General features: G+C 46.5%; 1 protein-coding gene across 5 annotated transcripts in view; it reads right to left on the reverse strand.

Moving 5' to 3' along the window:
• The window catches only part of LOC147906159 (phosphoadenosine phosphosulfate (PAPS) reductase family protein), a 56,334-nt gene extending 39,065 nt beyond the window's left edge, over nt 1–17,269 (reverse strand). For 2 of the 5 annotated variants that reach the window (XM_087376728.1, XM_087376720.1), the window contains exons 1-15: nt 16,140–17,268; nt 15,845–15,890; nt 15,578–15,747; nt 15,372–15,489; nt 15,194–15,276; nt 14,687–14,746; nt 14,258–14,533; nt 14,029–14,125; nt 13,567–13,617; nt 12,641–12,721; nt 12,387–12,458; nt 12,122–12,184; nt 1,644–1,796; nt 1,462–1,519; nt 901–986 (exon numbers count right to left, since the gene is read on the reverse strand). In XM_087376728.1, coding sequence (XP_087232854.1) covers nt 901–986; nt 1,462–1,519; nt 1,644–1,796; nt 12,122–12,184; nt 12,387–12,458; nt 12,641–12,721; nt 13,567–13,617; nt 14,029–14,125; nt 14,258–14,533; nt 14,687–14,746; nt 15,194–15,276; nt 15,372–15,489; nt 15,578–15,747; nt 15,845–15,890; nt 16,140–16,240 — 1,515 coding nt within the window. In that variant the 5' untranslated portion in view covers nt 16,241–17,268. Of the gene's footprint in view, nt 1–900; nt 987–1,461; nt 1,520–1,643; nt 1,797–12,121; nt 12,185–12,386; nt 12,459–12,640; nt 12,722–13,566; nt 13,618–14,028; nt 14,126–14,257; nt 14,534–14,686; nt 14,747–15,193; nt 15,277–15,371; nt 15,490–15,577; nt 15,765–15,844; nt 15,891–16,139 lie in introns of all 5 variants that reach the window. The other 3 variants (XM_087376734.1, XM_087376749.1, XM_087376743.1) reach the window with 3 other exon arrangements.
• Between the last annotated feature and the right edge of the window lie 392 nt (nt 17,270–17,661).

A 17,661-nucleotide genomic window follows, 5' to 3' on the forward strand; every position in this document is an offset into this window, starting at 1 on the left:
CTAGATCTGTCTACATGGTAACTTTTCATGCATGTAGTACACGCACATGCTCTCGTTTGCCATGCACATGTGACTTCTAGTAGTCAGGATTGCTTGCATGTCTTTAGGGAGACATAGGCCTTGTCGGGCTCCATCCTACTTGGGTCTTCTCAGGAGACCCCACTCCCAAGACCCTACAGCCCAAATTTCACTGCCAATTGACACCAAATTTCGCTGCCATGTGACACAGACCAAGAACCTGCAAAGCATTAAGATTGATTGCATGCGAAAGTGCCAGAGGCATGAATCACATGGAGAATTTCACGATCTTCAAAGCAACAAAACAATTCAAGAATGTTTTTCCCTTTTGAAGACGAACTATCAGTATAGCCTTTTCCCTAGGGCAGGCAAAAAATGTGAACATGTAATGCCATTGGTCATGATGTCCTTCAGGCCTTTGATGAGAATCGGCATGCGTTGCAAAAGGAATCGGAAGGAATCTCTTTATATTGCGGACAAGAGTTGCCCACTCTCCAATCGAACCTTTATTAGTGCATGGTTAAAAGATTCAAATGCTAGCAAGCACATGAAATGTGAAAGCAATTTGTTTCACTCTATAAATCACGTTATTCAAGGTGTGATTCTGCTTAATATCGAGTTAGTGGAAAAACTGCATGTACACAGTAATCTAAGGTTCTGGTTCAGCTCCGGACAGCAGCAGCAGGGGTCTGCATCGGAGCAGCCGCTTTACTCCATCAGTACACAATCACTTACAAGCATATTATGTACTATTCAGGAACTTATATAAATGAAAGCTAGATTCTGATGATAAGGTTTTTCTTAACAATTATGAAATCAGCTGTACTTATGAGAGGCATCTAGAACAAGTGATTATTTTCTTCCATTCCTAAGAACACTTACTTTGCCAACAATAGTCACAACTAGACGAGTTTGTCCTCCAGAACTTTGTTTTCTGTTCATTAATTGTCTTGATTCACGATAACAACCTGCTAAAAAAACATGTCACAGAAGTCAAAGGTTTACCTAAGGGATTAGATAAGCAATACTTTCATGAAATCATTGTTCCTTTAAGCCTTTCCTTATGCTATTATAAACCTGCAGTAGGTGAACCGTGATATTATACTCTGATTCCGTCAACTAATCAGACTATTTCTTGTATTTCCAATTCCAAAGAAAATCGACTCATGCAAGAAAAGAACACCATTCAAGCATTGTAGCGAAGGGCTGAAGAACATAGAGAAGGAGTGGACGAGGGCTTATATAGTCCTCCCCGATGTTTCCCCCTTTTAACCCCAACTTTCTAAATTGACTTCTAGCATTGATGCCATTGGCTTGGCCTTCTAGCTTAGCTTGCTTTCATTACAAGCATAGACCATGACAACACATGGAACTTCAAAAAATTTGAGCAATTGAGGTGACCAATGCCTAAAAGCAAAAGGTCCTTCATTGTTATCAACTCACCAATAGAAAGGTCCGGATATTGTGTGTGTATCCCTACCAATGGACCTGCAAGTTCCAACTGTAAACACAGGAAAAAGTCCCAAATTACGATATTATTTGAATTTCAGCAACGAAAAGCTATCAAGCTGAGCAAAATATTTACAGGGTTACAACAGTGAATTATCAATCAGCGAGAACTTAACCTCAGGGATAGTTGTTCGTAGTCTAATTGATGTAAACTGCTGCTTGCATTCAAACAAGTCCATCTCTTTGCTCAGTTCCTCCAAACACTGCCATTGCAAGTCCAGCTCTTCAACTGTCGTGCCTGATAAGACAAATACATTTCGGCACTTTATCTGCACAATCAAAGAGCAGTATGTTTTTTCAACCAGCATTTACCGCACATACTTGACATTCATCCATTTCAGCTAAAAAAATGCACATAGGTGCAGTATGTACTTACATAGCTGCAAATTTTGATGTTATTTTCAAAGTCAGTATACCAAATTCAGGCAATGTATCCAGCTTTCAACTGACAATTTGCATGTTTAGATCTTAGAAATTCACAATATACTTTCATAAAATCAGTACACTTCTTTCTCTTTTTTCCAAAAAGAACTTTCTATTTATACTCGACAAAAACCAATCGTACAAATCAGTCAACCAAGGGTTGCTGATTGAGAAAGAAAAGCTAGAAAATTGGCTGTGCAAGCGCCCGTTTTCAGAGAAGCCAGCTCACTGCTTAAGGAATCTTTGAAACAGGGGCTAGCAACTAGGGTGGAGGGCTATGCATAAAGTGAATGCCTTACTCCGTCAGCAATCGTCCGAGATCTTGACGTCCAAGCTCCCAAATGGCATGCAAGGTGTTACAAGAAGTCTTGCCAACTAGCAACTAAGGTGGCTAAATGGAGCTGAGTGGCCTCCCATCACAAAACTGTTCCAAGCAACAATGCTGGACACGATCTCCCAAAGGCGATCCTCTGGCAAGGGCAATCGGCGATGTCAAAAAGGAGGTGTCACATCATGTGCCTCTATCCGTAAGACCTGCTTCCCTTGAATCCTGTATGCTGGGGAGGCCGGGTCGATGGAGAAGGCATGAGCCCCCTCCGTAAACCAGGCAGCCATCCCCGAAGTGAAGTTGCACTTCATCCTTTGAGTCCTCACAACAATCTGAAGGGACCCCATCCAGATCCTCTGTGCTGCAGGGCAGCTCCATAGACTGTGGGATCGTCTCCATATCTCTGTCCGTGTAACGCTGGCATCTACCATCTACATGCATCTGCTCTAATGGACCAATGGGCAAGCCTCCAAAAGCCACCATCTAGAACAAGTAAGAAAACTTCCGTGGTCTGCGGCTAGTCCATAAGCAAGACCAAAATCTGGAAATAACCTCCTGGGGAGCCTGCTGCTTCACCCAGTGCCGCTCTCTGATTTGCTTAAAACCTGGCATCGATTATTATCCTTGGATTCACCAAGGTCTCTTGGAGTACTTCTGCATCCATTTTTTTGCTAATTTTTCCCTCCTGTTTCAAAGACATGGTTGTAAAAAGATCATCTAGTTTATATTGATTTCGTTCAAGATTCTAAGATTGTTGCTATAATCAAAACCAAGCACCACTGGAAATAAAGAAATATAATAGCATTCGTCATTGGGAAAGAAGTGATCCTCGTTCGCAGCCCAATGTGCTCTCTCTCTCTCTCTCTCTCTCTCTCACACACACACACACATTGGAGATTGTATGGTCACCTCCCCATATGTAAGTCCCCATATGAGCAGTGCATGGGGGAGGTGAACCTAGAGATCATGTGGCTGCCACATGAGCCGCAAGCTCACAGCAACACACACAGAGGTGGGGCTGCCGCATGGGCAGCACATGGGCAGCCAGTTCAAAGGAGTACCTGGCAGATCTAAGCTCTCATTGAGGGCAGTCTGGTGCGGAATGGCCAGCAGGCTGTCAGAGGCGAGGAGGAGCAGATCTGCGCAGGAAAACCAGCCTGGAAACGATGCGCTGACATGTAGGGGTCTATACAGAGGCCTCCAGCAGGCTGTACAGAAGCAGAGGACCAGATCCAGGGCTGGAACATGGCCTGACAGGATGCAGAACAGCACGGCTGAATAGGCACCTAGTTTGGAGAGGCTATGGGCGTGAAAAAAGGCCAGGAACAGGTCGGTTTTATGGGCAGGACTGCCTGGGCCAGTGGCAGCCTGCCACGTGGCCAGGCAGCGCCTGCAAAGGTGTCAACGAAGTCGGGTTGGTTTTATGGAGCTGGTTGGGTCGGCTAGTTCACCTGCTGGGTCGGCCAATTTGGGGGGCTCTCAGCCCCTATAAAAGGGGAGCCCCTAGTGCTCACTCCACATCCACTTGAGCAGCAACAGCAGATCAGCACCTATAGGGCCTACATCCAGGAGGTCTAGAGGAGGCTGAAGAGTTGCAGACATAGCTTGGAGGAGGCTGCACACCTAGGCTGACAGTTGGGGTAGCAAGGTGAAGGAATTAAGTCACGGTGACTATGTCGGAGGTCAGCATCTCCTGATGTACCATGGTTAGGTTAGGGTATGAGTGAGGGCCTTTGTTATGGGTGTTGCCGCCCCCTGTGAGGGTAGCGTAGACTAGGGCTGAGGGCAGCCCATTGTAGTGGCCCCACATGGGGGTCCATCTGGGCCTGCTGGTTGCCGCGGGCAGCCTCTTTTGAGGTGCATTGTTGCTGTCCAGGTTTAGGCGTGGCCACCCGTGGAGCTGGAGACTAGTCCCTTGGAGGCCTCTTATAAGCTGAGGTGGGCCAACCTGCTGGTTGGCCTCTAGGCGGGCAGCCCTTGTATAGGACAGGAGGGTGTTGGGCCCCTTGCAGCAGAGCAATCGGACTTAGAGGCAGGGCTACAGCCCCTTATAGGGCTCCATGGCAGCCCCTATATGTGGCAGCAAGAGTCAACACACCTAGGGCTGTGGGTCGGCCCACATGTACCAGACGACCCCACAGGGGGGGGGAGGGGGCTGCCGATATATACGCGCCCTCCCTCACTTGTTTGTTCATCTCAGTGGAACACCTTTTGTTCAGCAGAGGTTTTTCCCAGCAGTTCAGGGGTTTTGCCTGAGATCCCCTGCAGTTTCTCATGGTCTCTCTCTCTCCTTTCCAGTTCTACTTGCGTGTAATTTGCTCTCTCTCTCTCTCTCTCTCTCTCTCTCTCTCTCTCTCTCCATTTCTATCGAATTCCACTGCACTGCTCCATGGTATGTCTTGGTCTCTCTCTTCTTTTTCCAGTTTCTTTGTGTGTGGTTTGCTCTCTCTCCCCATTCCTGTTCAGTTCTGCACTCCTCACAGACTAAAGTCTACAGAAGCTAAGCCAAGTGCACGCGGGCGCACTCCGTCAACTACACAATCGAAGAGCTCAGGATCATGTGTTAAGGAAGGCAATCTCCAAACGCAGAAGCCAGGGCCAAACAAGTGGCCAGAAAGGCCAGGGCCAAACAAGTGGCCAGAAAGGCCAAAAATGGCCAACCATTACTGGCCGACCAAAACTGACCAACCAGAACTGGCCGACCTAGAACTGGCCGACCTCCTGGGTCAGGCCTATAAAAGGCAGTAGCCCCCTCGCTACCACATTACTTTTGGGAACAGGCTGCTGCACACTTGTGCTCCAGCATCTCTGCCTCCTCTGCCTCTGCTCCTACATCCTCTCCAACATCTCTGCCTCCTCTGCCTTTGCTCCAGCAACTTTTTTGCAAATCTGCAGCAAACCTTTGCTCTTCTGGCAATAGGTTGCTGACTCAGATCTGGTTCAGTTCCAACTTGTGGAGCTAGTGCAGAGCCCACTTCAGTTGACTGCTCTGGAGGACTGCTGTTCGCTCCCTCCACAATTTCTTTCGCAGATATCTCTTCTCTTGTATTGAGTTCCTTTGGTGATATATATTTCTTCTTCAGCTATCTTTCGTCTTCAGTGTTGTTTTATTTATCTCAAAGAACTTTCTTTATATGGTATCAAAGCAAGGTGTGCTTGCCAATACCTCAGCCTTGACCTGGAAAGCTTGGAAGATAGATCATCAACTGAGGATGTCTTCTCCTTCTTCCCCGAAGCGATCTCAGCCCGAATCGACCTCTATTCAACCACCACCCTCGTCATATGTCGAGAGAGAGTCTGCAAGGATCGAAGGTGATGAATACCTCTCCAAACTCTTTAAAGAATTTGCTGAATTTCAAAAATGGAAGGAACTTGAAGCAGGTACTATAGAGAAACGATAGGGTTTGCAGTGGAGCGATCAAAAAATAGACGATACTCAGACACAACTGAAGAACGGAACTCAGAAAACATAGTGCCTGTTTGGTAATATGAAAAACTGAATACAAGAACCTCAAGCTGTCGTGTCTCAAGGACTGTGGCTGAGGTGAATCAAAAACATGATTCCATGTAGAGAAACTATAGAAAACATAGCAGCAGAGGGAGCGTAACGCAATCCTCCGTGTAGCTCGATGATGATGAAGATAAGGAGCAGATCTGGGGCAGAAGGGGCAGATCTGGAGCAGAGGAGCAGAAGAGACAGATCAGGAGCAAGGGGGGCAGATCTGGAGCAGAAGGGACAGAAGAGACAGATCTGGAGCAGGAGGGGACAGATCTGGAGCAGAAGGGGACAGATCTGGAGCAGAGGAGCAGAAGGGACAGATCTGGAGCAAAGGGGGGCAGATCTGGAGCAGAAGGGACTGCAGCAAAGGATGGAGGAGGTGTAGAGCAGCTGCAGGTCCTGTCCTGAGGTAGGAGAAGATGGCAGAAAGCAGAATTGGAGCAGGCGGGGCTGCAGCAAAGGATGGAGGAGATGAGGAGCAACTGCGGATCCTGTCCTGTCCTGAGTGTGGGGGCTAGTGCCTTTATAGGCCTGACCTAGCTGGTCGGTGGGCCTGCCAGCTGGTCGGCCAGTTCTGGCCTCAGTTCTGGCCACTTGTTTGGCCCTACTTGGCTGACCTTTTGGCTGGCCAGCAGGCTGGTAAGTTTGCCCCAGAAATTGGGGATTGCTAGTTGCTTAATACCCCCTCTCAATTGCCAATTTGGAGGGGCAGACATTGTGTGCTTGGAGCTTCGTGTAGGGATGTCGACGATGGTGGTGGCTATCCCTGTGAAATGCCCAAGAGATGATCACAAGAGGAGTGCCCTTGCAAGGCAATTGTTCACTTCCTCAAGTGCCTGAGTTACACGTATGATCAGCAGAAATAAGAACACTGTGAAGCTCGAGAGAATACGCCACCCCCTCTCACCGCCGAAAGGTGGAGGGAAAAGCAAAGATAAAGAACAAATATGTCGTAGCAGCACTGATAATACAGAGATGGTGGGATTCCGCCAAAGGAAGAGGTCGCAGCTGAACAGTGAGCCAGTGTGTACCCGATCTTGGACCTCGGGAGAGAGGAGTCTACCCCACCTCCATGCTGGACAAGATTCGAAACGACAGTCATCAAGTCACATCTGAACAGAAAGGGTCCCGCCTAGGGAGAACTTGTAGATCCTGGAAGTCGATGCCGATGGAGATAGAGTTGAAGGATCATGACCCCCTCGTTCGAAGGAATGGGGAGTGTCAAGCCTGAAACCGAAAAGGGAGGGAGGGATGGGAGTAGAAGATGGAGGTAAGAAAGGGAGGGAGGGATGGGAGTAGAAGATGGAGGTTCTCTCCAGTAGTGTGCAGCGGAATGAAGAGGAAACTGATATGTTCATAGGAGTGATGCTCCCCGTACCTATGGCCTCCTTGAAGAAGCAGGATCTTTAGATCACCAGAGATCTGGGGTCTTTAGATCACCATGGCTCTAATACCATATAGAGAAACGATAGGGTTTGCAGTGGAGCGATCAAAAAATAGACGATACTCAGACACAACTGAAGAATGGAACTCAGAAAACATAGTGCCTGTTTGGTAATATGAAAAACTGAATACAAGAACCTCAAGCTGTCGTGTCTCAAGGACCGTGGCTGAGGTGAATCAGAAAGATGATTCCATGTAGAGAAACTATAGAAAACATAGCAGCAGAGGGAGCGTAACACAGTCCTCCGTGTAGCTCGATGATGATGAAGATAAGGAGCAGATCTGGGGCAGATCTGGAGCAGAGGAGCAGAAGAGACAGATCTGGAGCAAGGGGGGCAGATCTGGAGCAGAAGGGACAGAAGAGACAGATCTGGAGCAGGAGGGGACAGATCTGGAGCAGAAGGGGACAGATCTGGAGCAGAGGAGCAGAAGGGACAGATCTGGAGCAAAGGGGGGCAGATCTGGAGCAGAAGGGACTGCAGCAAAGGATGGAGGAGGTGTAGAGCAGCTGCAGGTCCTGTCCTGAAGTAGGAGAAGATGGCAGAAAGCAGAACTGGAGCAGGCGGGGCTGCAGCAAAGGATGGAGGAGATGAGGAGCAGCTGCAGGTCCTGTCCTGTCCTGAGAGTGTGGGGGCTAGTGCCTTTATAGGCCTGACCTAGCTGGTCGGCCAGCTGGTCGGTGGGCCTGCCAGCTGGTCGGCCAGTTCTAGCCTTTCTGGCCACTTGTTTGGCCCTGCTTGGCTGACCTTTTGGCTGGCCAGCAGACTGGTAAGTTTGCCCCAGAAATTGGGGATTGCTAGTTGCTTAATAGGTACCTGCACACCCCAAGCTTCTTCTTCTCCACGGCTTTCTACGATACATCAACAAGGACCTCTATTCAACTCAGAAGAAGCGGAGCAACATTTCAAGTTCGGTGCCAACGAAGAACAAGTATACCCTCACGAAAGAGGACAGGTTGGCATGAGGACAATGGGTTATTCGACAATGCCTATCCCACAAGAATCAGTGCAAGGTATGTTGCCCTATCCCTTTGGTGCAAATCCGTCTGTTATGCAAGGCATAGGAACGAGTAATCACGAGGACACAGATCCATACATGCATGTGAACACTCGTAGACGAGAAAGGAGAAATTCATCAGGCAATGAGTTTGCCTCTTACCCAAAAAAAAAAAAAAAAAGGGCTGATGAAGAGGATAGATCACCCCTGGAACCATTTTTTGATTACCCCTAGAACCATTCTACCTTGGACATTGAGAGGGGGTGTTAAGCCAGGCAATCTCCAAACGCAGAAGCCAGGGCCAAACAAGTGGCCAGAAAGGCCAAAAATGGCCAACCATTACTGACCGACCAGAACAGGCCGACCTGGAACTGGCCGACCAGCTGGCCGACCTCCTGGGTCAAGCCTATAAAAGGCAGTAGCCCCCTGGCTACCACATTACTTTTGGGAACAAGCTGCTGCACACCTGCGCTCCAGCATCTCTGCCTCCTCTACCTCTGCTCCTGCATCCTCTCCAGCATCTCTGCCTCCTCTGCCTCTGCTCCTGCATCCTCTCCAGCATCTCTGCCTCCTATGCCTCTGCTCCAGCAACTTCTCTGCCTCCTCTGCTTCCGCTCCATCATCCTCTCCCGCAGCTGCTCCAGATCAGCATCGACTTACTCCTCTATTGTTGCTGCCCTTCTTTGCAGATTTGCAGCAAACCTTTGCTCTTCTGGCAATAGGTTGCTGACTCAGATCTGGTTCAGTTCCAACTTGTGGAGCTAGTGCAGAGCCCACTTCAGTTGACTGCTCTGGAGGACTGATGTTCGCTCCCTCCACAGTTTCTTTCGCAGATATCTCTTCTCTTGTATTGAGTTCCTTTGGTGATATATATTTCTTCTTCAGCTATCTTTCGTCTTCAGTGTTGTCTTATTTATCTCCAAGAACTTTCTTTATATCATGAGGGCCTATGGACTGAGCACTTTGCACGTGGGCAGGAGGTCTTAGCTCCAGTCCTAGCACAGATGTTCAACCAGGCTGTGTCATGGCTTCCCACCTGCTTGGAGCACCACCACTATTGTGCCGATACACAAAGCCAGGGACCGTATGGATACTAGGAATTACCGTACCCTCATGATTACACAATCTGGCCAAGATTTATGGATCAGTATTAAAGAGGGGACTCCAACGACTTAGTTGGCTCAATAGTTCGTTGACCAATTGTTTCGTCTGTATGGGTTGCCAGCTGACATAGTCAGTGATAAGGACTCTAAGTTTACGAGTAAATTCTGGATGCTTGTCTTTGACAAGTTGGATACCACTCTTAGTTTGAGTTCCTCTGAACATGCCCAGTCTGATGGTCAGACGGAAGTTGTGAACCAACTTCTAGAGGATATGCTTCGAGCATATGTTTCCAAGAGGCAGTCATCATGGGAAGACTACTTACCCATGGTTGAATTTGCTTATAACAGTGTAAAGCATGGTTTCAGTACGGCTCTCAACCTAAATCTCTTGTAACAGTCGGATTCAAGGGAATCAAGAATGATGATGTGAAAACATTCTTGCAAGACATGCAAGAGATGTTGCAGTTTGCTAAGGAGTCTATTAGAAGTGCCCAATATAGGGATAGATTATATGCTAAGTTCGCCTAGAGAGTTCTCTACTGGAACGATGGTATACATAATACTTGCGTGTTCCCAAGGAATCCAAGAATCTCAGTACTGGACAGGTTTGGAAGTTATCCCTCGTATACTATGGTCCATTCACGGTTATCCGAAGAATTGGCCAAGTTGCATATGAACTGGATTTGCCTAGAGCCTATATAAGGAGCCCATGGGTTCAGTTTTCATTCACGCAAGTCGGAGCAGGTCTACCTCTTCTTTGCTGTTCTAGATCCTGGATCGTGTTGCGGACGTGCACCTGCTTTCTAGCGTAGCCCGAATTCCCAGCGCAGTCCTGGGGCCCTATGGGGCCTTCTGGTGGTATGGGACGCCAGGAGGTTGTGGACTGGTTGGATGTAGATGCTCGTGCCAGCAGCCCAGCCTGTGGCTTGGGGGGATGCTCAGATTCTACGGGTCCTAGACCCATGAGCATCACGGTTGGGGGGTGAGCATGCCTACACCTCTCTCTGTGGTTCTATGATCGGTTTTTTGTGCTTATGTGCAGGTTCAGATTCCCACGACCGATCGTGGTCATGTCACCCTCCGCCACCACAGCGTGAGACAGCCCACATTTTCACCGCTCACAGATGAGCCACCACAGTGCCGGGTTTCGGTTTCTGAGTCCCAGTCTCAGCCTATTTCAGATAGCATATGTTTTGTACTTAATTTTGCTTGAGCTATTGAGCTCTTTATTTCAGCACAGTACTCAGAAAGGGTCTTAGCGCGCCCTTTGCTCCAGCCCATTGAAGCTTGTATGAGTTGTCCTTCTGGTGTACTTTGCACATTGTCCAATAGGCCCGCGAGGCCTCCCGTGGACGTCTCTCTCTCTCTTCCCCCCCCCCCCAAGCAGAAAGGACAACAGGATGCCATCAACAACCTAAATAACAGAGCGGATGTTTTATAGGTCATCTCTCACTGGGATCATCTCAATAAAGAGACATGACACACCTGCCAAGTTTCTTTAGATTCGGATCCAATGCATCTCTAGACAAAGCTCACAACTAATAAAGACAGTATCAAAACAGTTCGAAATGTTGATCTGAAGGTGGCTGCTCCACAAAAATGCATAAAAATGCCTCCAAAGACAGCTGATTCATAGGAGCAGCTCAAAAATGCACAAAGGCAAGAATTGCCTAAAATGCGCCCTCAGAAAGGTGATTGGCAGGCTGTTAGAGCTCTAAACAGCAGCTGCTGAACTCAGAATTGCTGCAAGAGATGCATACAGCAGGGAAACAGTTCAGAACTGTTTGACGAACAATCACACAGCTGGGAAACAGCTCAAAAGTGCTCCAAAAGCAGTTGGGCAGCAAATGACAGCTGAGAACAGCTTGTGCAGGAGTCGCACACCAGGGAAACACTGCAGCAATGCTCCAGAAATGATCCAGAAGCAGTCGTGCATATGCAGAAGAGCTGTTGCACGTGGCGGCTGCTGCAGAAAAGCTATAGCTCCCTCTTTCACGTGAAAGAACACTTCCAAACAAGCTGGGATGCACAGGGCAAGGCTGAAACTCTGCTTGATACCACTGATGCATTTGTGGAAGCAATGGAGCAGAAAAACGGAGTAAGGAAGCAAAAAACGAGCAGTAGCCTGTTATTGCAGCAGCACATAAGTGCAAGAGAGTACAACTGAAGTGATGGAACATCAATATGAAGGCTAGCCCTAAAACCCTAGCTTGGTCAACCCATGAGGCAAATTAAGTTATAAGAGTTGACTTATCCAAATAACTAATAGTGCTAGCATAGTAGCACACACTAACTAGCACTAGCCTACAAGGCCATCCCAGGGGCTAACCTTATCAGAAAGTAGACTATCTCATGTGCCTCTCTTTCAAGAGAGGTTGTGTCAACAAGTATTGTTTGCTTTGATTATCGGTCTTAACAAGGAAGTCTATTCCTAACAGATAATGTTCCCAAATTTTAAAGGCATGTATAAATGCCAAGAGTTCTTTCTCATAGATGTCATAATGGAGTCAGGCACCTTTCAGCCTTCTACTTTCATAGGCTACTGCAGGAATGTCTTGAGTTAAAGCAGCTCCAATACAGTCACCACTAGCATCGGCTGCTACCAAGAAGGGTTTTCATAAGTCAAGCCAAAGGTGTTGCCAGGTCACTTTTATTCTTGCAAGCCATGGAATAATCATCGAAGATCGAGCCAAAAACAAGAGAACATGCTCCTTGGACAATTTGGTCAACCAAGAAACTAAGGATCTGACATTATTCATGCCTCTTGATTGCTTCATTATGATGAGAAAAGAACTCACATACCAAAGGGACCGACAAATCTTTGTGATGCCACAACTCAGTTATCCCTTCAGGCAACTTCGCCATCTACAAATCACAAAATCCATTCATTGAGTGCAAGACCAACTTCCAAGCCCTCAAATATTAGATGCATAACAATCTTTCTTTGGGTAAAAGAGTGAGCCCTCAAATATTAGGTGCAGGCAGACCTGACAGCAAGAAAATGCATGCATGAGAGTTGCAGAAAACCAAAATGACTAAGTTAAGCTTCACATTGAGTTCAATATACCTCATTCTGATCACCAGGACAGAGCTCTCCCACTTGCTGTCTGAGGTATTCCTCAAATTCCTCGTCTGGGGCCTTCAAGTTGCATAATATCAAATGTTATAGCTTCTATTGAGCATGATAAAGCTGCGAATGTTCTATGGGTGTACTTGAGTTATCCATCATTGATTAATCACATACAGCACCAGATGGCCTTGAAAGGCTGCATAAAAAGAGAACCTTAGAGCATAGCAATAGTCATCACATCACAGCCTTACCAATCGGACTCCAAAAGCCTTTGCTACACCTGCTAACGAGACATCAGAATGAAATGAACCAACTCCACCAACAACAAATACCTGCCATACAAGTAACCAACTTAATTCACTGCAAACTGCTCTTCAAGCCAGCACATATTTACAGTAACACCTTCATAGAGCTAGCGATAAAAAAGAGAATACAAAGAAAGAGCTGATCATCAAGACGATTAAGATAGACTGCATAGACCAATATCATTGCCTCCAGGATCCAGGTACTATACCAAAATGTCTCTCCTTTGATTGAGGGAGACCTTGTGCTATTATGTCTAATGAGTGCAAAAAGGTAAATAAGTCTCCTTACAGGAAACACACACTCACAAAAGACAAGGACCTGCTCTAAGTTGTGAAAATTTGGATATAAAACATGAGCACTTCAGTGCATAGGCGGTGCTCCTTGCATGTGATGCTCGAGCAATAGGCTTCTCTCAAACATTACTACAATGCTGGATAGAGAGAGGGGGGGGGGGGGGGGGGGAGGGAAAGAGAAAAAGGAGAAAAAGAGAGAGAGAGAGAGAGAGAGAGAGAGAGAGAGAGAGAGAGAGAGAGCAAAAGGATGGGTTGAGGGGATAGATTGGACACTGGACCGAATCCAAATCAGCAAAAGAAAAGTGAGCAAAGCAACCCATATGTTCACATAAGTAAACAACCCTTATTTTCAGCAAAGCTACCCTTATGTTCGCAAACATGTGCGCCTTGGGTCCAGACAGTTCCAGAATCTCCTACCTTTCAAATTATCCAGATGATAGTTCCTGTGCAAGTACAATACCTACAGGCTACAGCTTTTGATGGTCCCAAACCTTTTCAACATAAATCCTAGTCAAATCTCATCAGACTACCAGCACATCACACAATGACCGTGAGTTCAAACCATTGAGGAGTCATACAAGGTCATTAACTTTTGTCCGCTGCTCCACTTCTTCAGAAATTGCATCTATCTGCATTCACGGCCAAAGGAAATTCCATCACCTCAGTACAACTACTTGAGCTAGAAAGTGTTCTTAGGCTGATTGAATTTGCCAATTAACCAGTGTCCATTTTATTAATAAAGCCTCTGAAATGAATGACCCCTTGGCATCAAGTATCCCGGCAAAGAAATGTTACGACTTCAATGGCCCCACTCAGGGAAATCTATGGCCCTTAAGGCAAATTCCACTCCCTTCCACATTCCACGATCATCAAGGAGAACATTGTACTGCTACACCATGCCCAATCAATGCTTATGCAATCATCACAAATACAACTTCATGGCTTTCAACCGAGAAAAAGTTACATTAGAAGACTCTTCAGAAAATGTCAACAAAATTTATTGCCCAAGGTCATTGCACGCAGTGAATTCGAAAACTCACATCATTAGGAATGACTGCACGTCTAGTTACAGCCCATCCAATGGAGTGAAGCTTCTTATTCAAGTATGGCCCTAATTGATCTTCTACTTCACCTCTTCTGCAAACAGTCGAACATGGGAATCGCTGACAGATGTGATCAGTAAACCAGCACTAAACATACACCACCTCTTGTGCAGAAGGTTCTAGACAAGTGGCATTTACAATGCAAGCAAAGAGACGATGTACATACAGGATCTCATCACCTATGACCAGAATGGAAGCTGCAAATAAACTTTTTGCACATGGTACAATCCCAACAGCACCATTGGTCATCACACTAGGCTTTCTCTCCAGCTTAATTGGTCGTTTCAACCTTCCAGCTCTTTCTAACCTTCCATCACGCAACATGTAAGCTGGCCTAAACTTGCCTTCTCCGTGCAATTGCTGTTCATCTGACTTTTGGCAGTTTTCAACCGACAATGCTCCATTTGGAACCGTGTCATGGATACTTCCTATAGATGTGTACCTTAAAACCAAAAATGTGATCATTTTATCAGTAGCACATCTCCTGTCTAGTATGATTGTCGGGTACAAAATTTTAAATCACAATCAACACATTCACATGAATGCAATGCAAGGGTACGGTGGGACTGGATATCGAGATTGTTAGGAACCTTACCCTTGGTCATACAGCTTACAATAAGGCACTCGACATGCCAATAAAAATGCCCACACGTCTCTGCATGCACAATCAAAAGGAAAACATGATCATGCTTTCGTACCACATTCGATGAGACAGAAACTCTGCAAATTCAAATTGTCTGCTCGATCCAAAAGCCAACTCTACATAATGTTGAAAACTCTACATAAAGTTGAAAGGGTCAGACGACCTGCTGCCTTAAATTCTGAAAAAACATTCAGGGTCAGTACTCATGTAAAGGCTGGAAATACACCCCAAAGAACTCTTGATAAGAATATATATATACATGATATTAATACAAGTTAATGCAATCAATGTTTTTGCAAAGAGTGCTTTCCTTTAGCAATATTAGCAAGATATCAAACCTATGCCTAAATAAAAATCAAGAAATTCTAACAGGACAGCCGTACCAGGTTATTTAACTTATAAAAACTAGTTCCAAATGTCAGTTATCATGGTATCAAAAATTCGGTTACATGGACGGACCTATATGACCAATCCAGGATTGGATTGATCCGCATAAATGGTGGCCAGCCAGCAGAACTTGGAGAAAATTGTTCTTGGCCCACCTGAATGGTACCAAAGGAGTCAGTTCAAGTGCAAGAAAATCAGGAAGCACGTCAACCAGGTTACCAGAAAAATCAATGTGCTAGGCACAACTCACGGCGTTAGGGTCCCCAATGCGGGTTCCAAGAAAGACGGCCTTAATTGGTTTTTCCCTTAGTAAAGCCTCTAATCCTGACTTGAAGTCAAGTCTGATGATTTCCATGTCCAAATTAAACCTGCATAGCAGAAACATCCGACCAGTAGCCTATTAACAGAACCTGCAGACGGTTGAAATGATGAAACAGAGCAAGTTTCAATGCTTACAAGTTTGCAGTTTCATGCGTGAATAAATCAATTTCTGGGAAAGCATCTGGACTCTCAAAATAAATTGTTCGGATGGGATGCTGTAGTTCCATCTGAGGATTGCCGGCATCCTTTAAACCTTCTTTAGCCTCAGCAGCAGCATAACCTGCCCTTAAAAGATGAAGCAACACCTGTGAAAGAAGAAACCCTGAGTCAAAAAAATTAAGCTAATTTAAAGCTGCGACAGATATGCAAATCAAAGCAGCTGCAACCAACAAAGAGGAGTACCGTCGAATCCTTGCCACCGTTAAAACTGAAAGCCAGCTCGTCGAACCTGTCAGAAGGAGACAAAACGTTCAGTCCCATGGACTTGAAGCCAATGCAAGAGCATCAGCATTAAGAGTTGAGGGGAAATCGCCCCTTTGAACGAAAAAATCACTACAAGTTTCAGCTTTCGTATAGGATCTTGCACGTTGAGGAGACTATACAGATCACTTTAGACTTGAAGTTTTGTCCTCCATGCGTGGAAGGTAGCAATCATTAATCGGAACACGTAAAGCCGGCTTAAAAGAGGCAATCGTACTTGTACAAAGTGAGAGTGCGCTCTATCACGTAAAGGGCATGCTTGCACTTTGCTTGAAGTCTTCTGTCTCCGCATTCGGCGACTGCTTTCCATATCTCCATGTGATACTTCTGGAAACAGTTGGCGGAATCGGCTTGGGAGAGGCCGCCCTCTCTTCTCTATCTTTCACGGTTGCTCAATCTTTCAATTGGTAATTGAGAAGATTTGCTGGAGCGCTCGCAAAGGTCAAGAAGATGGGTTGCGGCGTCTGAAGGCCAGCTCCGGCAGCTGTTGGTTGTTCGATAAGAATGGGCGACTTTGGAGCTGCAGGATTGGTGCTAAAACAATGCTGCGCAACTTTGAATGCCTCGATAATAGTCGCTGTGTGGCCGTGTCTCGTTTGGCTTGGGGATGAAGCATCGTTCCTCACTCTGTTCGTGTGATGGGCTCCCCGAATTCCTTTACCGCACGATTCCCGTTAATTTAATTCCAGCTCGCTGGTGGAGAGCGCAATGATCACTCATCATTCCTGGGATGAGGGGCCTCCGACCCCAAATCTCAACGGATTTCAACAAAACATGGCAGCCCCTACTTCCTGGCCTAAATCAAGGATAGCTGCGTTCTCTCTCTCTCTCTCTCTCTCTCTCTCTCTCTCTCGCCCCAAAGCCTCACTTTTTTCTTCCCCCCACAGGCTCGCTCTCTCTCTCTCTCTGTCTCTCTCCCTCCCTCTCGCAAAAACCTCGCTTTCTTTCTTCCCCCACACAGGGAAAACCCCTCTCTCCTCTCTTTCTCCCTTACTCACTCACGCACTCGCTCACCCAGAGCTCCAGATCTCTCTAGGATGGCAAATCAATCTCTCTAGACAAAGGCAAATTAACGTCTCTGCAATTCCAGAAAGACAAATCTCTCTCTCTCTCTCTCTCTCTCCCCCACACTGCCTCCACGCCTCGGCTCTACCTACTCTCTGTTTGCTCGTAAGGGTGGTTGGAGCTAGGCGCTATAATGGAAAGTCCAATTAGCTCTTCCCAAATGCTTCAAGCCCACACAATCAATGCATAACAATGCTCCACAGCAACCCAAGGGATGATCAATCATCGGAATCATTTACAACTAATTTTCCTAGAAAGCCAAAGTTCACACCACCCCACCAAACATGGAGGAAGAAAATGCACGGAGCATGGATCAAGGTGTCTCGTTCACACCACTTGGTGTTCACGATTTTAATGCAACAAAGGGTGATTGGCCTTGAACTTCAAGGAATCTTCCATGACTAGGGTGGCACGAGTTACAACTCCCAACCAGTGCATTTCATGCCCTTTCTTTTTGCTCGTTGAGGAGCCATCTTGGGCTGGACATAAGTTTTCTTCCTCCATGTCCCAGCCCGGCTCATCTATAGGACTAGGAACCTGCAATCCATTTTTCCTCCATGTCCGAGCGGGTGGTGTGAACCCACCCTAATTGTGGTGATCTCGCTACTTATGTAGCCTAGTGAAGATGCTCATGTTGTTGATCATGATGTCGCCCCTCCTATGCTACAACATTG

The sequence above is a fragment of the Dipteris shenzhenensis genome, chromosome 1 (assembly GCF_047967505.1).
Source record: "Dipteris shenzhenensis isolate YYH24624 ecotype China chromosome 1, Dip_SZ_1.0, whole genome shotgun sequence".
In the NCBI taxonomy this organism is placed as follows: domain Eukaryota; kingdom Viridiplantae; phylum Streptophyta; class Polypodiopsida; order Gleicheniales; family Dipteridaceae; genus Dipteris; species Dipteris shenzhenensis.